The sequence below is a fragment of the Erinaceus europaeus genome, chromosome 11, assembly GCF_950295315.1.
Source record: "Erinaceus europaeus chromosome 11, mEriEur2.1, whole genome shotgun sequence".
Lineage (NCBI taxonomy): Eukaryota > Metazoa > Chordata > Mammalia > Eulipotyphla > Erinaceidae > Erinaceus > Erinaceus europaeus.
The window spans coordinates 9,408,371-9,435,932 of NC_080172.1; the positions used below are offsets into that span (position 1 = coordinate 9,408,371).

Below are 27,562 nucleotides of genomic sequence, written 5' to 3' on the forward strand. Positions count from 1 at the left end.
ACATTTGGAAGAAAAAATGAATGCATGACTCAGAATTGATCTTAGAAAAATCATGCTACAATCAAATATAGAATAGGCATTATTAGTGATTATTGAGACACACACATACACAGACAGTGATTTGTGAGTTGCTACACAACGTGGCAGTTTGGAAGCTTCAAAGTATATTACATTGAAGTAATGTCTGCACAAAATTTATAAAACAACAGCAGTGGAAATACCTCATATTTATTAATAAACAAATAAATGTCATAGTTTGCACAAGCAGGCAATTTGCTTCAATGGACTATTAGTACTCATTCATAGAGCTCTCTGTAGTACGAGTTTTGATTTTTTAATGATGAAGATTATTGATTAGTATGTAAGTAATAAAAGCATCAAGTAGAATAATAAAAGAATCTTCTAAACAGAATGAGGTTGATACATATTAAATCACTAATATTGGTAAAATTATTACTTGAAAAATTTGCTGATACTACATATTAGATGTCCACAAATTCACAGGTAAGCCAAAGAAAAATCAATGTCACAGGGGAAGATTAAAACCATCTTTCAGTTCTCTTTCACTTGAACATCAGAGCACGTTCTACTACTGAATTAAAAAAGTCATTGTAGTACTATTATAAAAAGAAGTTAGGTGAAATAAGTCAGAAACAGAAAGATGAATAGGCAGAAGTTGAAAAACAAGATCAGAAGGGAAAACACCAAGCAGAACCTGGACTGTAGTTGGTGTATTGCACCAAAGTAAAAGACTCTGGGGTGGGGGTGGGGGGGAGAGTACAGGTCCTGGAAAAGGCTGATAGAGGACCTAGTGGGGGTTGTATTGTTATGTGGAAAACTGAGAAATGTTATGCATGTACAAACTATTGTATTTACTGTCGAATGTAAAATATTAATCCCCCAATAAAAGAAAAAAAAAAGAATATGGTGCATGGGGGTGGGGTTGATGGCCTAATAGTTATGCAAAGAGATCCTCACGCCTGAGGCTTTAAAATTCCAGGTTCAATAGCCTGCATCACTATATTCCAGAACTGAGTAGTGCTCTGGTAAATAAATAAATAAACAAACAAAAGAAAGGGAATATGTACTTAGATAAAATTAGAGCACCAGAAAACTGGAAGTTCTAATCACTCATGATACTTTCGTCTTAACAAATGTATTTACTTTTGCAAAGCTGATGCCTCACATGCACACAATTACATCACCCCAAGTCGCTTGTTCAATCACTAAAGAGAAAGGGAGACAGAGAGAGGGAGAGAGCCACAGCACAGGATCTAACCCTGGTACTATACTACCCAACATGTGTTGATGCTCAACATTGGGCCACAAAATCTACTCAGTGAGCTAGTAGTCTGAGCCCTTAGAACTTACCTACAGGGCTAGGGTAGATAGTATGATGGCTATAGAAAGAGACTCTCATGCAAGAGGTTACAAAGTCTCAGGCTCAGTACCCCCCACCCCACCCCACCATAAACCAGATCTGAGCAGTACTCTTGAAGAAGACGAAGGAGGAGGAGGAGGAAGAGGAGGAGGAGGAGGAAGAGGAGGAGGAAGAGGAGGAGGAGAAAGAGGAGGAGGAGGAGGAAGAGGAGAAAGAGGAGGAGGAGGAGGAAGAGGAGGAGGAGGAGGAACGGGAGGAGGAGGAGGAGGAAGAGGAGGAGGAGGAGGAAGGGGAGAAAGAGGAGGAGGAGGAGGAAGAGGAGGAGGAGGAGAAAGAGGAGGAGGAGAAAGAGGAGGAGGAGGAGGAGAAAGAGAAGGAGGAGAAAGAGGAGGAGGAGGAGGAAGAGGAGGAGGAGGAGGAGAAAGAGGAGGAGGAGGAAGAGGAGAAAGAGGAGGAGGAGGAGGAAGAGGAGGAGGAGGAAGAGGAGGAAGAGGAGGAGGAAGAGGAGGATGAGGAGGAGGATGAGGAGGAGAAAGAGGAGGAGAAAGAGGAGGAGGAGGAGGAAGAGGAGGAGGAAGAGGAGGAGGAGGAAGAGGAGAAAGAGGAGGAGGAGGAGGAAGAGGAGGAGAAAGAGGAGAAAGCGGAGGAGGAGGAAGAGGAGGAGGAGGAGGAAGAAGAGAAGAGGAGGAGGAGGAGGAAGAGGAGGAGAAAGAGGAGAAAGAGGAGGAGGAGAATTTATATACTAATATTTAGTGAAGACAAAGGTGGTTGTATTTTACTATTGTTTTAAATATCACCTGAAAGTATTTGAATATAGATATTCACTTGAAATTTGAAAGCAATCAATTTGTACTGATACAATTTCAACTTTTTTTTTTTTAACCGGAGTATTGTTCAGCTCTGGTTTAAGGTCATGCTGGGGATCAAACCTGGAACATTCAAACGTCAAGCATGGAAGTATGTTTTATAAATTGCGGCCTGTCTATGTCCCCCAACCAATAAACTTCAGCTTGTGAATGAAGCTTTTTTTCTTCCCTCCTTCTTGTTATTTGACATCAAGTGGGAAATTTAGATAAGAAAAGAGTTGTAGATAAATTCCATAGCTTGCTGTGGTTTGAGTTTAGAATATTTTTCTTTAAAACACTATATAGGTTTCAGCATTAAAAATAAACATATGTATATGCTGTGTTAAATCATTACAAAAGTTCGAATATTTTTCCTATTCACAAATACTATGCTTTTAAAAAATTTGTTTGTTTGTTTGTTATTGGATAGAAACAGAGAAATTGAGAGAAGAGGGAGAGACTGAGAGGGAGAGAGACACAGAGACACCTGCAGCCCTGCTCTACCACTTGTGAAGCTTTCTCCTGCAGGAGAGGACCACTGAATACTATTCTTAACCTCATTTAAGCATGATTAAGCAGGTCAAAGTAAAGCCAATGCTAACAGTAGGGAAATAGGAATAATAAAAAAATGAAACCTTAGGCAATAAAAACAAACAAACAAAAAAAACCCAAACACCTGACTTAACATGATTCCTTCCAGTTTCATCCATGGTGAGTCAAAGGATGTGACATCATCATATTTTAACAGATGAGTAGTATTATATTATATATCCAACAACACTATTCTAACTAAATCTGTCATGGGACATGTAGGTTTCTTCCAATTCTGGGTCATTATAAAATGTGATGTTAGGAACATAGATGTACATAGGTCTCTTCAGATAGTTTTATTGACTTCTTTGGATATACCCTCAGGAGAGAGAAAATATCAAAGTTGCAGGGCCAGGTCATTTCTAATCTTCTCAGAAGTCTCTAGACTGTTTTCCACAGGGTTTAGAGCAACTTGGGAAGTGAGATAAGCCAAAAAGAGGTGGAGAATACCAGTGCACTGTCCTCTGCCGTAGTGTCCAGAGAAGTCTCTCAGCGTTTCACTTGTATTAGGTTTAAAAACCCTGAGAACAGGTTCATGGAGTTTATTTCTATGTCAGTCATTTACTTAATAAATGCTTATTAAGTAAATAAAAGCATTCTATTTTTTGTGGCTAGTGCAAGAATTACTTATGATAGCATATTTGTTCTTATTTATTAAAGGTTCAGTATCAAAAGAGATGAGAACAAGAAGTGAAGCTCCAGACAGTTCTCTAATCCTCATGGAGTTTACAGAGCAAAATAAGCTCTTCTGTAGTCTTCAATGACTTCAGTGACAAGTATTAATCCAGAAATAAACTAGAAGTTATAAGCACACATTTAGGAAAAGCACATCTATGTAGTCTAGGACAAGGGGTGGGTTTACGGAAGGTTTCTAGAGAAAGTGGCATCTGAAACAGTAACTGGCACATGAGAAAGGTTCAATGAACATACTAAATAAGTAAATTAATTTATTAACTTAAATGGATTTGAGATCAATATGGAAAACAGGTGATTTTTCTCTTTTTATATTTATTTATTTATTTTCCCTTTGGTTGCCCTTGTTGTTTTTTATTGTTGTTGTAGTTGTTGTTGTTATTGATGTTGTCATTGTTAGATAGGACAGAGAGAAGTGGAGAGAGGAAGGGAAGACTGAGGGGGAGAGAAAGATAGATACCTGCAGACCTCCTTCACCAACTATGAAGCGATGCCCCTGAAGGTGGGGAGCCCTGGACTTGAACCAGGTTCTTTAAGCTGGCCATGCTGGTCCTTGCACTTCCTGCCACCTGCACTTAACTCCCTGACAGGTGATTTTTCTAACCCTGAATAAAAAGCAAAGAGAAGTATGATTCAAGAAGGTCTATGTGGCTGAACCTTAAAGAAGAAAAAAAAAAAGAATTTCCACACTTCCCAAAGCTATGTCTGAGAGTCACTTGTTCACTGAATTAAACAGAAGAGGGGTTTTGTTCAAAGGCCAACTGCTTATTTAACTTTATAATGAGGGGAAGGGAAGAGAGAGATAATAGTTCATCAATATGGCATGTCTGTGTCCTAACACACTACTATATTTCAGACACCAGTGAGATTTTTTTTTTTTTACCTCCCAAATACCCTAACATTTTTTTAAAAGAACTTATCTATTTATTCTTGAGAAAGATAGGAGAGAAAGAACCAGACATCACTATGGTATTTGTGCTGCTGGGGATTGAACTCAGGATCTCATGGGTGAGAATCTAATGCTTTACCTACTGCACAACTTCCCGGACCAACCCAACGTATCTACATAAACATTTTCAATGTTTTATCAATTTCAATGAGCTCCACGTGTGCATGAAAAGATGAACTTTTGTGCAAACAACTCTGTGAAAATAGTAACTGCTCAATAAATATGAACTGGCAGATATGAAACTAAGAAAAAAACCATTAAAATATTAGTTTATGAATGCCGCTTTCATTGTTTATCTCTTTCAGCTGTTAACTGGCTATGGAAGAAGGGCAAACGCTAGAAGAAGTGTTTGAGTTAATGCCCCCCCCCAAAAAAAAAAAAAACAACCGCAGCTAAGGTCTATTGGCAGTCATAAAAAGCCCTCTTTGTTGTTTTGTTTTACAAGATAATCACATTTCAGTTTAAGAGCTTCTTGAAAGCTTCTGTTGTACAAAATACCGGCTTAGGCTGGGCTGTCATTAAGAAATCCAAGATAGAAAAATTCCTATCTACTTCTGAAATTCAGCGCTCTTTTTAATGGTGTTAATGGCAAGAATAAACTAAAGAGACCTGAATTTAACATAATTTCTACACCTGATAAGTGGAAATGAAAAGTGTATGTTGTGAAATCAGAGGAAAAAATACTTCACAGCTATGGAAGCATTAAATATATAATAGAAACAAGCAATTTGAGAGCCCATTTGTGGAAAATATAACGTTTCATTACTTTTTTCAAATACCAAAATCACAGCGAAATAAAACAATCTATACTAGGTATAGTGATGTTTGGCTGAAATAGCTACTACTTTAATTAAATATATCAATTCTGGAGAATGTGGCAGTAGTCACAGCAATAACAACATTGAAAACAAAGACGCGGAAAAGACGTAACCAACACATGGTAGAAAAATGAAGTGATCTGGAAAGATGGTAATGTAGATAGAATGAATGCACTTATTCAAATGCTCAATGTTTAGTTCATTTCTTTCTAAGTCTTGAACATTGGTGCACCTGGGTAAGCTATTATCTTAAATGTTTTGATGGAAATGGAAATAAAAGTCTACCTCAAATGGGTTGACATTCTCTTTTTACAGTCCCCACTGGTCTCCTCAAAATAACTATTAGAATAATGTGAAGTTGAAACTACATAATCTATGCCCCACAAAGTGCGGTCACATGTGTGACAAGTGGCCAATGGCACACATACATGGAAAAGCGGGGTGTACTACATCATCACCCACTCTCTGAAAGGCAAATTCACTCTTTCAGCTTTTTATTAGACACTATTATTAGGATTTTTTAAAATTTCTTTATTGGGGAATTAATGTTTTACATTCAACAGTAAATACAATAGTTTGTACATGCATAACATTTCCCAGTTTTCCATATAACAAGATAACCCCCACGAGGTCTTCTCTTTGGTCATCCTTTTTGGACCTGTATTCTCCCCACCCACACACCCCAGAGTCTTTTACTTTGGTGCAAAACACCAACTGCAGTTCAGGTTCTACTTGTGTTTTCTCTTCTGATCTTGTTTTTCAACTTCTGCCTGAGAGTGAGATCATCCCTTATTCATTCTTCTGTTTGTGACTTATTTCACTTAACATGAATTTTTCAAGGTCCATCCAAGATTGGCTGAAAACGGTGAAGTCACCATTTTTAATAGGTGAGTAGTATTCCACTGTGTATATAGACCACAACTTGCTCAGCCACTCATCTGTTGTTGGACACCTGGGTTGCTTCCAGGTTTTGGCTATTACAAATTGTGCTGCTAAGAACATATGTGTACACAGATCTTTTTGGATGGATGTGTTGGGTTCCTTAGGATCTATCCTCAGGAGAGGAATTGCAGGATCATAGGGTAGGTCTATTTCTAGCCTTCTCAGAGTTCTCCAGACTGTTCTCCACAGAGGTTGGACCAATTTACATTCCCACAAGCAGTGTAGGAGGGCTCTTTTGACCCCACACCCTCTCCAGCATTTGCTGCTGCTACCTTTTCTGATGTGTGACATTCTCACAGGAGTGAAGTGGTATCTCATTGTTGTCTTTATTTGCATTTCTCTGACAGTCAAACACTTGGAGCGTTTTTTCATGTGTTTCTCAGTCTTTCGGATCTCTTCTGTGGTGAATATTCTGTCCACGTCCTCTCCCCATTTTTGGATGGGGTTATTTGTTTTCTTGTGGTTGAGTTTGGCAAGTTCTTTATATATTTTGATTATTAGCCTCTTGTCTGATGTATGGCATGTAAAGATCCTTTCCCATTCTGTGAGGGGTCTGTTGGTTTGGATAGTGGTTTCTTTTGCTGTGCAGAAGCTTTTTAGTTTGATGTAGTCCCATAGGTTTATGCTTGCCTTAATCTTCTTTGTAATTGGATTTGATTCATTGAAGAAGTCTTTAAAATTTATGCAGAAAAGAGTTCTACCATATTATTAGGATTTTTTAAATAAGGGAACTAAATATTGAGATTGCAGATATTTTAAGAAACATTTTCTTAACCAACAGAACTACTATTTTTTTTTTCTGGTATCTGTTTCTGTTAATAGTTCCAAAATAAATTTCAAGCTTGAGCCTCAATTTACCTCTCCTCCTACTCCTAATACATAATTTGATCCACTGTTAATACTAGGGCCTGAAGTCCTCTTATCACTTTATCTTTTTATTTTCACAGTTACTGGTCTAATTCAGGTCCTCCTCTCAGTAGTGAGTAATAAAAATCTTCTAACTGACATCCCTATTCCTAAACACATTTAACACAGTGTTTATTCAGAAAAATTTGATTTTTCTCATGGGATGATGCCATACATAGACAGAAGTTAAAAGATAAGACCAGAAGGGAAAACACAAAGCAGAACTTGGACTGGAGTTGGTATATATATATCACTATTTAATCAATATGAGAGGGGTAAAATGGATTGAATTTCTCAAAACTTTTTGATACATAGACTATAGCTCATAGCGCAGGCACCGAGCTCCAGCAATAACGAGGGAGACAAGATAAATAGATAACATAAAAAATAAACTTAACTTAAAAGATAAATAAAATGTTTCCATTTTATAAATAAAATTAAAAAAAATAAAATTCAAATGGATTTTGATTTTTTTCTATTATATTCTGCTTGCATTGAAAATAATTATTTCTTCCTTAAAAAGTCCAAAGACTTAGCTGAGCTTTTAAAACTGAAACATTTAAACCCTGACCTTGGTGCCTGACTTTGGTGGGGTGTGGATAATCTTTTTACAACCCTTTTCCTATTTAATGATAATTTTATTATTATAGGTGCACATGAAAATGTTACAGGCAAAAATCCTTTAAAAACAATTAAACATTACTACTTCCAATTCATGGAGGAATGTGGAGTCCACTTAAGAGGGATACAGATATAGACAGGTTAAAAATAAGGCATCACTGAAATAACGCTAGTGATTAGGTCATGAATTTGTGATGACTTAATGCTGCCCATTACTTTACAATGTTTCACTCTGATGCCTCACTGTGAAGAGCAATATAAGACGTTCTCCAGCGTCTTCATTTATTTAATTAAGGTGCTTTTAACTATGAAAGGGCACATCCAAGGTGAAGTAAGTGTCTCTTGGTAGACTGTGAGTCCCATGAAGGTAGTTATCACTCCATTTCTTCTCAGGAAACTAGTGTAGTAACCCATCTAGGGGAAATCTAATTATTGTGTAGGTCTCAGAGTTCCTACTCTGGTGATCAGTGAAGAAACTGTCAGAATGGGGACCATATTTGAAAAAGCTCGTCAGATGATCTTTGCATAATAAAAGTTTGAGAACTGCTACTGGTGACTGCCTTTTTTTTTTTATGGGCAAATATAAATTCTACAGGATACAGTAATCACTTTATAAAGCCTTATATAATTCTAAGATTCCTCCATAATCACTTTCAGCACCACATACCTTCTCAAATTAAAAAACAAAAAAAATCAAAGGTAAGTTCTGAGAGTTGTCCAATGAGGGACAGAACAGAGGTTATGAATGGTTTATAGCTGAGTGATTTGGTGGCTCTCTGATATAAGCCATGTGTTTAAATCTCAATTATGCAATTCACAAATTCAGTGAATTTGGAAAATGCATTTATAATTCTGTACCTAACATCTATCCACTGGAATATCTGGCATATTAACAATATCAACCGTATAGAATTATGAAAACAACACGAGTAAAGCAGTGCAAAGAACAAGTAGCTCTAGCTGTGAGATTATCGGCAATTTTGTCCATAGCACTAAGACTACTGAAACTTCCTGGCACTATAAATCCAGGTGAGTACACTAGCCTTCTTCTGCACAAAAGTATAACCATATTCAGTTCATGTTTAACCCAGAAAACAAAATCTCCCAAGTGGGAATAGTTTCAAATTAATTACTGACTCAAGAAAATAAAGTTTCCAGAATCAAGCCAGGTGGATTGGTACTCGGTCCTATTTTCAACACAAGGAGGTTTTCACTGAGGCGTTGGAGCAGAACAAATTTGTTCAGTGTCTACAGTGGAAATAAGAAATTCCTTCAGTCCAATCCAAATAGCAACCTCACCAGTTCCCAGAAGATAAACATGAAGAGACAATGAGACCTTTAGCTCAGACTCTCCCTTTCCCACTTGACTCTCTGCTTTTTTTTTTTTTTTCTTCACCTCAAGGGACTCAGTACTAACTGCCAACAGTTTCTCTGCGCTCTTGCAGATGTGAAGTGGAGCTGTAGTTGTATTAGGATGAACTGTTCCAGTGGAGGCAGCAGCTGCAAATTCATAAGCAGCATTTTCCAAGAAGGCGGGTCTCATAAGCATGTTTTACACCTTTGGCTGAAACTGGATTCACATGCATGGTGGAATACTGAACGGTGGCATTTAGCAGTGTCAGAAGGAAGTTATGAGACATAACTCTGACAGATGACTGGAGCTTGAAATGCTATCTCCTTCAGTGCTGAGTCAGAACTCGGGGCTGCAAAGCTCAGAAATTACTAAGATAGTCATGAGATAGGATGAAGATTGAATCAGAATAAGTTTTCCATGCAGGTGATCGAGTTGGATTTTAAAACCAGAGATAGAGATTTTGAATTTTTTGTTTTTTTTTAATGACAATACTGTTGTTTTACACACCACCACCCCCACCCCCCCACCCCCTTTTACCAGACCGATTATCAGCTCTGGCTTACGCTAGGGATCCTACCTGGGACTTTGGAGCCTTTGGCATGAGAGTCTCTTTGCATAATCTTTATGCTATGTACCCCAATCCTATAAATTACCATCTTGAATAAAGTCAGATTATCTCTATTTCACCCTTCAAGTTTCATAAGGTAAATATATATATATATATATATATATTAATGTTTATGAGAATTGGAAACTAAATGAACCACAAGACATTTAAATCTTAATCTTTGCAAATACAGAACAGGGTTAAAAATGCTTTCTTCATGATCATAATGTATAACAAGTGCAATGTAAGGTTCTTTTATTAGAAGTGTGCTTTTATATAAGAGGACTTTACCATTAAATGTTTGATAGTTACAAAATTATTTTAGAAATATTCTTGGAACTATTAATATTCTATATTTTATTACTAATAGTAGCAAGTCAAATTATATGCTTTTGACATTCTGTAAATATAAAAATTACAACTTGAACAAAATAAAAATATGTTCATATTTTAGAGTTTGACTATGATTTAAAAATAGAAAAATGTGAAGGCAGGAAGAACATTTAATTTTTAATATTTTTATGAACAAGACATAAATGGGATAAGAGAAAGTGAAAATTTTGGACTTTGGTCTCAAAATTCACTTGGAAGACTTCCTGGATTACACCTTACATAGGTATGATCTATAACACTCTGAGGAGCCTTATAGAAGTGCTTTGCAGTAATATGGAGGAATGGATCACCAGAATTTAAACAAAAATTGATTTCCCTATGCCCAGAAGGGCGATGAATTCTTTATCTTGTGTATAGAGATACCACATATGGATTGATGCTTAGAAGGAACAATTCAAATGTTAGTCTACAACATATGTACATAGAGAATGCAGTGAATTGTTTGGGTGTCTTCAGTACCATTCACTACAATATAATTGCCATAGAAACTAAAGATACACTCATCTATTTTGCTAAATATTTTCCACTCTATTAATTATTTAGCTGCATCCATCCAATGTGTTTTAACTCCAGACACCATAGAAGCAGTCTTAAGTCATTTAGTATATGCAAAAGATAGGAGGAGGCATTCAATAATTATAATGGTATCTGGGCTGTTTTAAAATGTTTTATTTAATTTATTTTTGAGAGAGATGAAGACAGAGGCATCACACACAGAGAAACACCAGAGCACTGCTCAGCTCTGGTTTATGGTGGTGAGGGGGATTGAACCTGGGACTTTGGAGCCTCAGGCATGAGAGCCTCTTTGCATAACCATTATGCTATCTCCCCCACCCAGTATTTGTGCTTTAAATTGTTAATTGATAATATATAGTTAGTAGAGTGGGAGTAAAGAATAATTTATTTTTTTACCTTTTATTTCTTCCTATCTTCTGTATTTGTAGATAAAAATCAGGGATCAGGACTTACTTTACAGAGAAGGGAATAAAGGAAGTGAATCTTAAAAAGATAGATAGATGGGGGATTCCGGAAGATGGTGGAATGAGAAGCTGGTAGTGGCTTGAGCTCCGAATACATCTACTGGAAACGGATTTTTGCCTTTAATAGGCCAGTCAATAAGGGGTCCTAGCGGTGACACCAAGGAAGTGACTATAACTCAATCTGGCTTAGAAAATAGAGTAAAAAGAAAGGGAAAATTTTTTTTCTTTTAAATTATTATTCTCGAAGTGCACTCCCCCCTCCCCTCCCCATAACCAGTCCCTGGGGACCAGAGATCTGCTCCTAGCAGGCTCCCCTGCTGAGCTTCATTCTTTACCAAGATTCCTGTTCCACCAGGGGGTGCCATTCATTCTAATTCTATTCCCTTCTGAAACCTTTGGCCTTTTTTCTTTCTAAGTAGCCAACCAGCTACCTCTGCTCAGGGGGACTGAGGCAATCTGGAGCCATCCAAGCTGAAGACAGGACAGGTTTTTCACTCTGTTCTATTTTATTATCAATACAAGATAAACCCGTATCCCTTTCCCCCTCTCCCGCAGGTTGACCAAAATTAACTTTTAGTGTATTTTCCATTGCTAAGGGACTAGGTGTCTTATTCACTGCTAAAATAACTTGTTTCACTTTTCCTGCCACCCCTACCCATTCTCTCCCTCCCCCCCCACATAACTAATAAAATAATAAATAATTAAATAAATAAAAAAACTCTTTCCTTTCACTGGTTTTATTACTGTTCTTTTTCTTATCTTTTTCTTTTCTCTCTCTCTTTTTCTTCTTTTTCTCATTCGTGTTGTCCTTTCTTCCTTCCTCCTTCAGCTTTCTGAATTCACTGATACACTTTTGGGAATTATTTTGGGGAAGAAATCTGACTCAGAGTGGACTCTCTCTGCGTGTATCTTTGCTCTACTTCCTTTTCTCTTTTAGCTACCCCTAGAATATACAGTGGGTAGTAGATTTGCATAACTGTCTATTCCTGCTACTCTTGTCTAGTCCTGAAGTTTTTTTTTCTGTTTCTTTTCTTTATAACAATCAGCTGTCTCTGCTCAGGAGGCTTGAGGCAAACTGGGACAGGTTATTCACCCTGCTATATTTTATTATTAATACTATATAAAGGTATATCTCTTCCCCCCTCCTTTAGGTTGACCAGAATGAACTCTTAGGGTATTTCATTACTAGGGGACTGGGCATCTTATCATTGCAAGAGGAACTTGTCTCACTACTCCTACTTCCTCTACAGACTCTCCCCCTCTCCCTCCTCCTAGCTAATTAAAAAAATAAAATAAAATAAAAAATAAATTAATCAATTAAAAAACTTTGCTTTCACTGCTCTTTTATTACAGCTCTTTTTCTTATCTTTTTTCTTTTCTCTCTCTTGTTTCTCTTTTTTTATCTTGTCTTCCATTTATTCCTTCCTTCTTCTTTGTCTTTCTGACTTCACTGATATTCATTTGTGAATTATTGTGGGGAAGAAATCTGACTCAGAGTGGACTCTCTATGTGTATATCTCTGCTCTACTTCCCTTTCTCCTCTTGCTACCCCCCAGAATATACAGTGGATAGTAGATTTGCATAATTGTCTATTCTTGCTATCCCTTCTTTCCTTTCTCTTTCTTCTTCACTTGGACTGGGTTGCTATTTTTTCATGGACTGGAGACATTGTTTGGCTAACTGGTAGTGAGTAAACTGCTTCAATCCTTGCTTCAGTTGCTACTGTAATTCCTGAGGTTGGTGATTGCATTTGTCATAAAAGTATTTAGTACAGTGTTGCTTGTACTCAAAACACAACAACTGAGGAACAACAGAACATAAAAATAAGAAACACAAAAATCAAAAAAATGGGTAGATCAAAAACAAATAAAACTACTACTCCAATGAATGAAGACAAGAGCCCAAAAAAGAAAATACAAATCAGCCAGAAGTAACCATAGATAAGAAAAGTATGCAAGCAATAATAAACTTATTAATCACAGAAATGAAAACAACATTGGAGGAAAGGAATGCCAGTATTAGGGAAACAACAGTTAAGACCCCCCAAAGAAAATATCTTGAGACAATTAGAGAACTGAAAGCTGAAACAGCTGAACTGAGGAAAGAAGCTGAGGGAAGGGAAAGCAGACTAACAGAAGCAGAAAATAGAATTAGTCAGACAGAGGAGGAGTTAGATAAAACTAAGAAAGAGGTGACAGCTCAAAAAGAGATTGAGAGACACTGAAAACAACAACAGAGACATATGGGATGATCTAAAAGAAGTAATATTCATATAATTGGCCTTCCAGAGGAAGAAAGAGAGGAAAGGGAAGGAAATATTCTAGAAGAAATAATAAAATAAAACTTCCAGACCTGAATAACAGAAAAGACATCAAGATTCAAGAGGACCAGAGAGTTCCAAATAGAATCAACCCAGACCTAAAGACACCAAGACACATCATAGTCACAATGAGAAGAAGTAAGGATAAAGAAAGGATCCTAAAGACTGCAAGAGAGAAACAAAAAGTCACATACAGGGGAAACCCATAAGACTATCAGCAGACTTCTCCACTCAAACTCTAAAAGCCAGAAGAGAATGGCAAGATATCTATCAAGCCCGGAATGAAAAGGGTTTCAACCAGACCTTCCACCTTCAGCAACCCACAATGACCCTGGGTCCATGCTCCCAGAGGGATAGAGAATGGGAAAGCTATCAGGGTAGGGGATGGGATATGGAGATGGGGTGGTGGGAATTATGTGGAGTTGTACCCCTCCTACCCTACGGTTTTGTTAATTTATCCTTTCTTAAATAAAAAATAAATTTAAAAAAAGATAGATAGATGATCAATAGATGAACCATTAAGTGTATGTCCCTAGGTAAAGTAGCAGAAAACAGTCAGATAAAGTTGAGGGAAAGCATTAATTTAGGTAAAGGAAGATTTCAGTTCTGAAAGCTGTAGGAGCAGCAGCTAAAAGAGAGGAAATTAGGGATGTAGTTTCTTGCAGATTAGAAAGTAATCATTATATGGTTAATCATACATTCCAAAGTATACCTTTTTTATTTTATTTTTTTTTATTTAAGAAAGGATTAATTAACAAAACCATAGGGTAGGAGGGGTACAACTCCACACAATTCCCAACACCCAATCTCCATATACCTTTTGAGATAAAGAAAGTCCTATGCATTGATATTAATTATAAACATCATAGACGATCAAAGAGCTAAGAGTTTGAATGTATTATTTTTAGTGCCGACGTATCATGCTATTTTTACTTAGTGTTTTGTGTTTTATTTTTAGAAACATAAAAAGTTGGAGGAGGCATCAGAAATCCAGTGAACTATGGTGGCCACAGTGGTGTGCAGACATCTGCAAAAGGAAGATGAGACATTATAGCCCTGCGTTCCATGTGTCAAAAACTGGCCTGTAAGCCATCGTTTCCCCCATCAAATGATTTGAAGATAATAAAATAATTTCTTAAAAAACATTTTTGAATGCTTGCAAGTGTTCATCTCTAATAAATAACTCAAGGGAAAAAGGTATTTTTCCTTTTACATTTGGGAAATAACTGTGTGCCATTGTGTGCTTTGTAAAAACTAATTAGAAGAAATGTACTTGTGTCCAGATGTAACTGACCTCTGAGTGGTATTTGTGATGGATGGGAATTTGTCTGGGAATGTAGATTTTATCAAGGAAAAAAAAATAGGCCAAGACATTCCACTTGAATGAAGCCTTAATAAACACGGACTAATTTTTTTCATGTTCTATAGAATAAAAATACTGAAATAAAAGTTATCTTATTAAAATTTGTAATTTTAAAGACTTTTTTGTGTGTTTTAAGGAGCTCCAGGTTTCTATAAATTTTGTAAAGTTTTCACATGTATCAGAGGCTTTTGCAATATAGTAAATAATTACTCTATTTTTGTAGTATTTTCAATCCCATTATATATAAAGTTTTTTTTTTAATGACACATAGGGAAGCTATACTCCAGAAATGTGACTTTTAAAATAATTTCAACTCACACAGTTCTTTTTTGGATCCAATATATATATATATTAAAATTCAAAGTCAGATGTTTCTGTTCCTTAGATATTTTTAATTTTCCAACAAAGTAAAATCTGTAACATTTATGAATATTAACTTTTGAAAAAGTATTATGACTAGTGAATACTGCCCACTTAGAAATAGCTATTATGGGGGTTGGGCAGTAGAGCAGCAGGTTAAGCGCACATGGCGCAAAGCGCAAGGACTGGCGTAAGGATCCCGGTTCTCCCCACCTGCAGGGGAGTCGCTTCACAGGCGGTGAAGCAGATCTGCAGGTGTCTATCTTTCTCTCCCTCTTTGTGTCTTCCCCTCCTCTCTCCATTTCTCTGTCCTATCCAACAATGATGACATCAATAACAACAATAACTACAACAATAAAACAATAAGGGCAAAGAAAGAGAATAAATAAAAAAAATATTATAGGAAAAAAAAAAGAAATAACTACTACAAGGAAGTGGTCTTTTTTGGGCCTGTTGGCCAGAGAGAGAACATGGATCTGTTTCATTCTAATTCAAAGATGTGTGGGTCACATAGTTCTAATTATTTTTTCCTCATTTTTTGCTTCAGTGTCCTCTTTTATCACCCACTCAGTTATCACATCCTGCAGTGCCAACAGCAAACCACTGAGCTCATGCAGCAAATGTGGTTTTCAAAAAGTCTGTCTAGAGACAGGCAGACAGCACCAACTGTTATGCCTGATATTCCAGAGGCCTCCTATTCAATCTTTGGCACCATCATATATCAGGACTAAGGAGTGCTCTGGTCTCTTTGTCCGTCTCACTCTCTCATTAAAATAAAATAAATACTATAAAAAAGTTGTAATAAGGAGCTGGATGGTGACACATCTGATAGAAAGCACACATCACCATGCACAAGTGCGTAGGTTCAAGTCTCCAACCTGCAGGGGGAAAGCTTCATGAGTGGAAAAGAAGGTCATAAAAATCTGAGAAAGAAAAATAAGAGTTACATTTCATTGTATTTACTGCACTAACCCTTGAAATCCAAAACCAATTCTGAACTTTGTAGTGCTATCAGTAATTGCACAGTGAGTGTGTAAATTTAAAATGGCAATTTTCATTCAGTAAAATAGGAAGAAAATAATATTTAATATCAATTAATGTGTGGATCACACACTTGAAATATTAAGAAGCTACTATGTTCATTATAATTGAGTTTAAGTAAAGTATCCACATGTTTCATTTAGAGGACTGAATGTAAATACCAGAGTTAAGCTATAGTGGAAATTAATAATTTTCAAATACACCAAATGTGATACATGATTAGACTTCTCAGAGCTTCCTAAATTGTTTTTAAGAAAGAGATATCTTTAAAAGTATATCCACATTTTCTCGTTTGTTTTTAGTGTGTGAGAGAAGGAAAGCGAAAGGATGAATGAGAGAAAGCTAAACCACTGCTCCATTATTCATTATATTCATATATATATATACATATTTAAATTTATATATCGTGAGTTAATAGTTTACTGCACAGTTCTTGGCATACAGGAACAATCCCTCATCATCCAGTGATAGTTCTGCAAAACACCCTCACTTCAAACTTATTAAAGGTCCCCTATATACTGGAATTAATAATATCACTTCATGGGTTATCATGTTCAAAAGTACCTCGGACAAATAATGTGACACAGAGAAGAGATCAGCCTCTAAACAAAAAGCAATTCTGTGGCAGCTCGCTCTTTTCCAACAACTATGGCCAAAAGCACTTATTACTATGAAGCCTAAAATATACTAGTAGTACTCTAAATTTTAACACAGTCCTCCATTAACGGACATGCAAGTCATGCCTGCCTGTAGAATAGCCCTTAGATTCTTACATACTGGCATTAATTATGTTGTAACTTTGCAGCGAGCCTATTGCTCATCTTCCTGTGTGATTTTCTCATAAAAAACTTTCCTGACTCCATTCTATACTGTATTTTCCTTCTGCTAACACTCATAAATCACTTTCTAGATGTTTTTTATTGTTATTATATTTTTAATTGTCATCAAGGTTATTGCTGTAGCATGGTGCTCACACTAAGAATCCATGATTTTTGGCGGCCCCTTCCACTTTTTTTACTTTTGATTTTATTTTTATTTGACAGGACAGAGGGATAGAGTAAATTATAGAGGAGGGGATATACAGAAGGAGAGAGAGAGAGAGACCTGAGACCTGCTTCACCACTCATGAAGTGTTCTCACTTTAGTTGGGGTGCAGGGGATGGAGCCCAGATTTTGCATGTGGTGATATGTATGCTTAACCAAGTGCACCACTGCCTAGCCCCTTATGCTATTTTAAATACATGCTCAGAAGACATTTAACTGGATAATATCTACAATGATATTACTATCATCCATTTATCATCCATTTAATGTTTTCTACCATTTCTTCAACATATCTAACGATAATAAATGAGCATGAATTAAAACATCTTCATCTTACATAAGCTCCTGTGTTGAGTAAGGGCCCAAGATCAAATCAATGGGGTTTACAGTTAACAATATTTATACACTTTTCCCATATTTGGAAATTATTATCTTCCCTGACCCAGCTTTCTAGTCCTTTCTCTAAATATGACCACCATCTCCCCAGACAATAACCTGGGTCCGCCTGCATATTAGCTGTCAGGCTCAGGAAAACCCTAGTAAAGTCATAGCCCCATTGGAATAAAATAAAACTACTAGCTTTTTCCCAAACAGACATCCCAAATCTTCATCTGCAATGCTCTTGATTTTAGGTTCATGATTAATCAACAATTTGTTCAGCTTTATATCTTAAATCTTTTTCAGCCACCAGGTTCCAGATGCTACCATGATGCCAATGGGACTTCCCTGGGAAGATGACCCCAATAATGTGCCCTGGAGCCCTGCTTCCCCAGAGTCCTGCCCCACTAGGGAAAGAGAGAGACCGGCTGGGGGTATGGATAGATCTGTCAACACCCATGTTCAGCAGGGAAGCAATTACAGAAGCCAGACCTTCCACCGTCTGCACCCCACAATGACCTTGGGTCCATACTCCCAGAGGGATAAAGAATAGGAAAGGTATCAGGGGAGGGGATAGGATATGGAGTTTTGGTGGTAGGAAAGCTTGCAAGGGAGGGGATGGGATATGGAGATTTGGTGGGAATTTTTTGGAGTTGTAAACCCCACCCCCATCCTATGTTCTTGTCAGTGTTTCCATTTTATAAACAAAATTAAAAAAAAATCCTCATCTACTAAAAGATGGTGAGATAGATATGTGAGTTAATATTATAATCCACTCTAAGGCAGAAGTGTAAAGACGTGTATCTATGTTGTTGAATCGTCAGCTGATATGTACTCTAATGTAGAGATACTTATAACCCAAGAATTTAACATTTTTGTTGTCACTAGGGCATTACTGCTGGGAGCTTTTTTTTTTTTTCAGACAGAAATAGAAAGAGAAGACAAACACAATAGCATCAAAGCTTCCTGAGTGCAGTGGACTTGAACCTGGGCCAGGCATTTGTGCCCTCCCAAGTAAATCATCTTATTGGTCCACACTTTTTTATTTAAAGGACTGATGGAGGAAAGACCAAGGAAGGAATTTAGGGAAATAAAAGGAATCACGAATGATGTTGTACTAAATAACAAAGCGACTGTTCTTAAGCCTGAACCTCCCCACAACCCCTCCGCCATTTTTCAAACTCTTCTGCTTCCTCCACATTTATTTATTTATTTATTTTCATTTATGACTAATGGTGGTCCTGATTTTAACATTTTGTCCATCTGAACACACGCTGGAATATACCACATCCCCCATGGTCTCATAGTTTATGGCCAACTTGGATTCTTAAACATCATCTTTTCCACTGTGATCATGAGGACAAATTGCTATTATGGTGTCACTTGTCTTCTCTCTTAAATAAGACTAATTATTTCTGGGCTGTAACCTCATCCTCATCCCATCTGTTACCTGAATCCATGGCCATCTGTCATTTTCTGCAGCTGTCCAGGCATTTATAAGTCCCTTCTTATTAAGCCGTGCATAGTAGGGATACCATTTCTGGAGTCCAAAAAGAGCTCGGTGTGTAGAGGAAGCTGTGATTTGCTGGTTTGATATAATTCCACCTTCAATACCCAATGGGCCTGAGCATTCTGGGAACAAGTCAGAAAAGAAAAAAAAATGAAATCCATTGCAATGTATTCAAAATAATCCATATTCAAAAAGAGGGTGTTGCATCTGACGGAGAGTATATTGTTAAAAGATTTGAATATGTGCCATCACATCTTTCAAGTCCCACATTAGCCACTGCATTTAAGAATTTCTTCTTGATCTTTGCAACGCTTATTTTCTTCCTTGGCATTGAGGGTGGCCCTACACAGACATTTCTTTCATACATTCCATTTCTGCATCTATTCTCTTACTCTTCGACTTTTATCATGTCAGCAAAAGTGTAACAACCTTAAAAGACCTATTTCAAATTTTATATTTCCAGAGATCAACATGTTTCATAAACCATAAGCTTCAACAAATATCTATTTATGAATTATTATCTTAGTACACTAAATCTGAATTTTGTATAAAAATTACTTCCACATTGACTTAGCATTTCTTACAACTATAAATTTTCTAGTTTATTTTTTGTAACTGTTGCCAGGTATGTTTCCACAAAAGGGCAATGTGTAAATATGTTAACATTTAAAAACAGTATAATAATAACTCATGAACTGCTATAAATAAAGCAAACATGTTGTTTTTATAAAGTAAGAAAGTAAGCTCTCTGATTAATAGATCCAATTTCAAAGTTCAAGATCTTTACAGAATTCATAGAAAGCACTAAGACCCTTTCATTAGGACAGTCTTATTTTAAACAAGCTGTAGTGGATTTTAAGAACATTTCCATTAATGCAGCCCCAGGTCCTTGTTCTTGATGTGTGCAGAATTTGGACGGAAAATGCAGCAAACAGACTATTTATTGTAGACTAGTCAGTACAATGCCAGCACTGGAGAGCCTGCTCTGATTAATTAAACTGCATGATAGCCTTAGAAAGAATTCCATTCCATTTACTTCTGTACTTTTGAAGACCTTAGGCTGAATTGGACACTCTTACTCAATTTGTAACCATTTTCAAAGAAAAATTAGATCTCAAATCACACTCTCAGTGACCTCCACTTTTTCCTGATTTGCTAACATAAGAGAGCACATTGGCCTTAAGCTGCGGCTTTATCATACAAGCCAAAACACATTAGTGATTTTAAAAACATATGTGACTGTAATTTCTTACTCTGGTCCTCAATCATTGTTCAGACAACATTAATTATTCACTGAAATAAAGCACAATTCAAAAATGTACTTACATGCCTATATATTGACATTGGACTTTACAGATTCACCATATTTTCTCTGAGCTATTTCATTGCTGTGATGACACACACATATGTGTGTATGTGTGTGTGTGAGGATACCTATGTTGATATATATATGTGTATATGTATATATACACACACACACACACACACATATATATATATATCAACTTTTGCAACATTCAGTTACACATTATATGTGGCAGATTAGAACCCACTGGAGGTGACATGACAATGTGGAGACTCTTAATTATTTTTTCTTTCTTTACTAAGAAAACAAAGGTGCTCAAAGCACTGCACCTCTATTTTATGTGGTAGAAGGGACCATGCTCAGGGTCTCAGGCATGAAGTTATGTACACTAGCAGTTACGTACATTGCTAGTTAAAATGTGGGATTTTTGGAAAGAAGCTCAAGCCCTTGTGAGGTCACCTACTAGCAAGTGGTCTGGAATTTGTCTATTATTATTATTATTAATTGGATAGAGGCCATCAGAAATTGAGAGGGAGGGAGAGTTAGAAAGGAAGAGAGACAGAGATAAAGAGAGATATCTACAACACTTCTTCGCCACTTGCAAAGCTTTCCCCTTGCAGGTGGGGACCGGGAGCTGGAACCTGGGTCTTTGTGCATTGTAACATGTGTGTTCAACCAGGTGCACAACCACCTGCCCCAAAATTTGTCTTTTTTAAAAAGCTTCTTTTTAAAGAGGCAGGGCAGTGGTGCACCAGTTGAACCACCTGTTTCCTTGGAAACTGGGTTCAAGTCCCTCTGTGCAGCACCTGTGGAGGGGGAAAACTTCATGAAAGGCAACGTGTCAGGCATTAAGCCAGCTCCCCCCTCCATCCTGCATTGCTGATACTATGACCTATTTACATAATCATTGTTATGCCTGAAAGATCCCCACCCATCCCATTCATCTATCTTCTTTCTACCTCAAGACCTGCTCTGCCTGCAGGGTAACATTAATCCCACTGGTTAAAACCCTCCCAACAGTTGCTAACAAAGCTTCTACCTTCCCAGCAGTGCTTTTGCCTTTCTCCACCCCCTTTCCTAGCCATTTCCATTTCTGACTTGCCACTTCCGGTTTTATCCTATAAAACCATTGGCTCTCTGATTAATAGATCCTTTTGCATTACCACGCTGCGTCCTGAGTCATCTATCTCCTACGTAGCTGAGTGAGTAGCCCAGGCTGAGTCCCCTTGAGTTCTCTCCAGCCCAGAGAGCTCACGCCTGGGGAATAGGCAACCCTATGCTAGCCTAGCAGCAAAGCAGTCCTGCAGGTGTCTCTCGTTCTCCTCTATGTCCCCTTTCCTGCTTGATTTCTGACTCTATACGACAAAATATAAAGGAATAAAAACTAAAACAATAAAAGTAAGGTAACACTTCTTATCGTAAACAAAAAGACTTGTGTGGACACCTAAATCTCACCAACTGTGAGTAATAAAAAGTAAGGAGTATTTTGCCAATGTAACAAATTAAAAGGAAACAATCAGCTTGCTTCCTCAAGTTCATTTACATTCTTCTTTTAGAGTAGCCCATTGGGAAGATCCCGGCTTATTTAGACTTTTTGAGAAAGTGTTGCATTTTTAGTTGTTCACCGTATAATCTGCCAAAGGATCCAATACATAAGTGTTGAATGTTGGTAAAGGGATTTTTTATTTTTTTTAGTGGTAAACTAATAAGCAAGTCCAAACCTTAGTAGGAAGTTGTCAAAACAGCAGTTTTTCTTCACTAATCATTTGGGCTACAATCAAATGGATGTCATCATAATAAAAGGTTCTAAATCTAATTTCCTTTCGCCTATGCTATCCACTTCCCCAATGTCCTCTTAAATTCAACATTTATGAAAAGTAATGAAGGAAGTGCAATTCAGAATGCAAGTGATTATACACCTAAGAGTAAGTGACCTTAAGCAATGAACAATAAGATGCTTAAAAGAAAGACAAGATGTCACATGCATTTCTATTACCATTAATAAGAAGCAGAGGAAACACGAAATACTACTTGGTCAATCAAGATTAGACAAGCATGAAGTTTCAATGTACATTTCCATGTTCATATAATTTAAACAATTCAAAGAAAAACAGCACTATATCTATTTCATATAAAATGAAAAAAATTGTGAAGAGGAAAGTTAAACTCATAAAAGTCCAGAATTTAAGCCAAATGCTCTGCTTCACACACAGAAAAATACTATCAATTGGTAGAGTGAAGAGATTCTAAATTTTTAGAAAGGTTGGCTGTGGAGATATATATATATATATATATATCTGGAGAATGTGGACTTGGGCTTACACAAAAGCAGGAAAATTATCAAGAAAGAAGCTTAGATTATCACTTGTATCAGTAGTATTCAGGATAGTGCAGTGTTTTAACAAATTGGGAGCTATTAAAACAGGTGGCAATAGCAGCAGTGAATCACAGAAGTTAACACTGAGGTTTTTTATAATGGTCTGTATCCCAAACAAAAAAATTACACTGCTACAACATAGCATTAAAATGATTATTTAATAGGAGTAGTTCAATTCAGTCTGAAGGAAGCAGAAATAATGGTAGGACTCCGATTTAGAAGGTAAAAAAAAAAACAAAAAAAAACAGGTAGAACTAGTCATAAGTAGGTACAAGGTAGAGAAAAGAATTGGAGTATTTTCAAAATTTAAAGAGCATGAGTAGAACATCCTTTGAAATTGGCTGTGCTTCACATGTAGTACCACTGAATCTAATATCTTCCAAAACATTGTATCTGAATTGAGTCTTGTTGCTAGATTGAACTTTGGAGAGTCATTTGCTACCCCCTTGCTATTACCATGCAGAACCTATGGAATCACGCTCACATCAACCTGCCTGTCTGAAAAGACTGCAAATAGAAAACTTGTTTCTGTGTCAAAGGCATATGAAGAATCCCTGCCTTAAAACAAACAAAAAAGGTGGTCAAATATGATGGCGAAATCTCCTGTGTAATCAGAGGTTATGCCCCTCATGGTATCTACAAACAATAATATGTGTGAGTTGGGGGGGGGTGTCCAATGATTTTATAATCATGACCTTTATACATAGATGACCATAACTATGTATTATTTCCCAGAATTGGATGCTTTATCTTTCTTTATCTTTGTCTTTTTTTTTTTTTTGAGGAATTGTGTCACACAATTGTGACTAGCAATTCTTGATCTTAACTGGCACTCAATAATATTTGTAGACAGAATTGATTTTTAAAAGGATAAACACAAAAGGAAAATAGTAAAAATAAGCAGTAACATTGTAACATTTTATTTGTGTGGTGAGTTTTAAATTGAAAGGGGTATACAGAGATAGACACCTTTAGGACTTATTTATTTGCTGAGTGAGGAGGACAGACATCACTCTACAAGTTAAATGAACTGACGGTCCAGTAAGTTACTTACTTTTGTTTGTTTGTTTGTTTTGCTTCCAGAGTTATTGCTGGAGCTTAGTGCCTGCACTATGAATCCACTGCTCTTGGAGGCCATTTTTTCCCTTTTGTTGGCCTTTTTGTCTATTATTGTTGTTGTTAATATTATTATTATTGTTGTTGTTGTTGAATAGGATAGAGAGAGATCCAGAGAGAGGGGAAGACAGAGAGGAGGAGAGAAAGATAGACACCTGCAGACCTGCTTCACCGCCTGTGAAGCGACTCCCTTGCAGGTGGGGAGCGGGGGGCTCTAACCAGGATCTTATGCCATTCCTTGCACTTTGCACCACGTGCGCTTAACCCACTGTGCTACTGCCCAGCCCCCAGTAAGTTACTTTCCTACCAGGTATTTGACACACAGAAACGGAGAATTTTCTGAAATTGTCCACCATTACCTCAGAAGAGAATCTAAGGGCAAACGGGTCAGCACAATTTTGGGAAATAGGATACGAGAGTCTACACCCCCCCACCACTCCAATCTATGTTTCTTGTATATACGCCTCTTTCCTGTTGTCAAATTTAACAGACATCCTAATTTAATAAATCTAATCAACATCGATTACCAGAAGCTCTTAGGGATCATCTACATCGGCGTTTAAGTGAGCTCCTTTGTCTGAATTATCAGAGTGGCTTGGAAACGCCTTCTGTCCTGCATTTTCCCAATTCAGACTAACTCTGCATGTCAGCTGCCAAGGCAAGAAGGAGCAGCTGGGCCCGTTGGGGACAAGTGCCATGTCTTTTTTTGCACAACTCATTCCTCTCTGTCTTTGGAAGGTAAGTGCAAACACAGTATCTCCAAAGAGAAGTCGCTCTCACCCTCACCCTGCAAACTCCTTCTCCGAGTGTAGCAAAAGAAGCTTTTATTGATCTTTCTGCTGACAAGTAAGCAGTGCCTCGAGACGTCTCACATCTTGTTTCTGAGTGTGTGGATTAAGCCTTTCAAATAAGTGAGATGCATGGCTGAATTCTTAACCGAAATGTACTGCTTTCATTTGCCCTATCTCAATATTCAGACATCTTCAGAATAAAAGGATTTCAAATTAAACCCATGTAAGAAACAAATCTCCACTAAACATCTCACTCTCTCTTCCTCTGAACATCTCATCTTCTTAGAGTAGTGTGAGTCCTCTGTGGTGCTTAGCATAGCGCGATAATTGTGCTGAACACAAGTGCTGGCGGATGGATGACTGATGACCTCCAGCACTGTTGAAATTAATGCTGATTCAAGCATAAAACTCCCTCTGTGCCACACGGGCAGTGGCCTTTCCTTTAACACTAGTGTTTGCTTTATTTCTGAGTTGTCTTTAGACAAGGTTGAAAATAAGCGAGGGACAGACCGCCACTCTTTACTGTGTGACATCAGGATAAAATGATCCTTGTGACTTTTTTTTTTTCTCCTTATGAGTCTTGTCACCTGATCCTCCATACATTTTGCTGATTTCTCTAATGCAGTATTTTCTCTGGTGTGAGGGGTGTCAGAGAATGAATGTGCTAGACTGAGGAGAGGAAGTATGAGAAAAGTTTATCTCAGACATAAGACTTGGGCATGTTGCTTTAACTGTAGGAGAAAGGGAAACGCCAAACTCCTGGAGACAAGAGATTTTACTTATTTATTTATTTATTTATTTATTTATTTATTTATTTATTTATTTATTTTTTGACACCACTATGTGACATTTCACTTGTCTGGGCTGACTTTTACAGAGAAAAACAGAAAGGAGGGAGGGAGGGGGAGATGGAGAAAGAGAGAAAGAGAGAAAGAGAGAGAGAGAGGAAGGGTGGGAGAGAGATGGGGAGAGGGAGAGAGAGAATGAGAATGAACATCACTGGAACATTCTCCATGTGCTATACCTGGGGGACCTGAACTTGAGCAGAGCACGTGGTAAAACTAACACCTTACCAAATGAGCTACTGCTTGGGCAGGTCCTAAGAGACAGGAAAATATAAAGGAGGACACACTCACTCTGCACAGCTTTCCTTCCACTCACTTCCTCACTCCTCATGAATTCCCAAGGGCCACCCCTGAGTGTCAGCCTCTGGTTATGATTTGGGCAGCAATGGTCTCAAAAGATCTTAAGAGTGAAAATTCACTTTATGATATTTACTTTGTTCCACACATAAGACTGTCTCTTTGTATAAGGGGATAAACTTCACATGTGGCCTTGAAAATAACCTTGCTTCAGGAAAAACACTAATGGCAAAATCATCACAGAAGTTTTCAAGTTCGTTAAGCTATTTGTATTTGCATGCAATGAATGTGTGCCGCAGAGAGAAGGTAATGTTTCTGCCTCAGATGGGCTACACAGCTTGAATAAATACTAATTGTCTTCATAGTCTTGAAGACTAGTTCTACAATGTGACCACTAAAGACATTTTTCGATTCCATTAGGGACTTGTTTCTGTTTTGTACATATTGGAAAATACAGAGATGTTCAGATTAATAATGTGTAATGACTATCAGTACGTATTTTTCTCTTAGATAATACACTTCTGAAGGTAGAAATTATGCCTTCTCGATTACTTATATTTTCAAGCACCAAGCACAGTGCTTCACAAATTGGCATTTCTCGATGATATAGGTTAAATAAATTAAAACAAATCACTGCTTTTTGGAATTAATTTGCTTTCTACCTTCCTTGAAATTGAGCCAAGTTCCTTAGTGTATATTTTATAACTCTAAGAATTCAACATACTGGCTTGATGTTAAAACTCAGAGACATTTTAGTATGCAGGAATGCTTGAAAAGAAATAAGCCCTTGGAAGTAGGTGGGATGATCATGTTTGGAATAAAAAACAGCACTCATAGAGCTACAAATGTAATTATCAGTACTCTAGTGTTTTTTTCCTATAAAACGTGGTTCTGCTTCTTCACACTGTGCTATCTCAAGTCAATTATGACACATAATCAGCTTAAATTAATTGTCTTGAATTCAGGAAAGAACTAGCCCATAAATAAGGTAAATTATGATAGAAAATTGTCCATTAATATCTCCCAGAGCTAATTATTGGGGATATTGATGCAGGAAGATATTGTTATTTAATTAATATAACACGTATACTCTGCTTCAAAGGTCAAAATTCTTACTGAGAAACTTAATAAATGTTAACAAAATTTAATGAGTTCTATTCTAATGCAGTAAACAAAATAGCTGTAGGATATCAGAAGAGTATGTTTTACTTTTCGTAAAATGTATTCTTTCAGGGGGTCGGGTGGTAGTGCAGCGGGTAAAGTGCACGTGGCGCAAAGCGCAATGACTGGTGTAAGGATCCCGGATTGAGTCCCCAGATCCCCACCTGCAGGGGAGTCGCTTCACAAGCTATGAAGCAGGTCTGCAGGTGTCTGTCTTTCCTCCTCCTGTTCCCCTCCTCTCTCCATTCCTCTCTGTCCCATCTAACAATGACAATATCAATAATAACTATAACAACAATAAAACAAGGGAAACAAAAGGGAAAATTTTTAAAAATGAATTCTTCCGAAAGAGAAGAGCATATGGGCTTTTTTGAGAGCTGAATGCACTTTTTGCAGTCAGGCAAGATTTCTGTTTCTTGTACTCAGGCTTCCACTTATATCTTGCAATTCATCTTCTAAGAACTATGATGATAACAACATGGTCTGATGAAACTCTTGTCTGTGCAGTCAAAAGCCTACAGTTCAAAAACCTGCAGATGTATACCTATTCTTGTCTCCTGACAAAACACACAT

At 37.2% G+C, this 27,562-nt stretch overlaps 1 protein-coding gene across 3 annotated transcripts in view; it reads right to left on the reverse strand.

Annotated features, from left to right (window-relative positions):
• The window catches only part of EDIL3 (EGF like repeats and discoidin domains 3), a 425,344-nt gene that overhangs the window by 131,369 nt on the left and 266,413 nt on the right, over positions 1-27,562 (reverse strand). For all 3 annotated transcript variants that reach the window (XM_060201139.1, XM_060201136.1, XM_060201137.1), the window contains one exon: positions 19,037-19,218. In XM_060201139.1, coding sequence (XP_060057122.1) covers positions 19,037-19,218 — 182 coding nt within the window. The remainder of the gene's footprint in view (positions 1-19,036; positions 19,219-27,562) is intronic.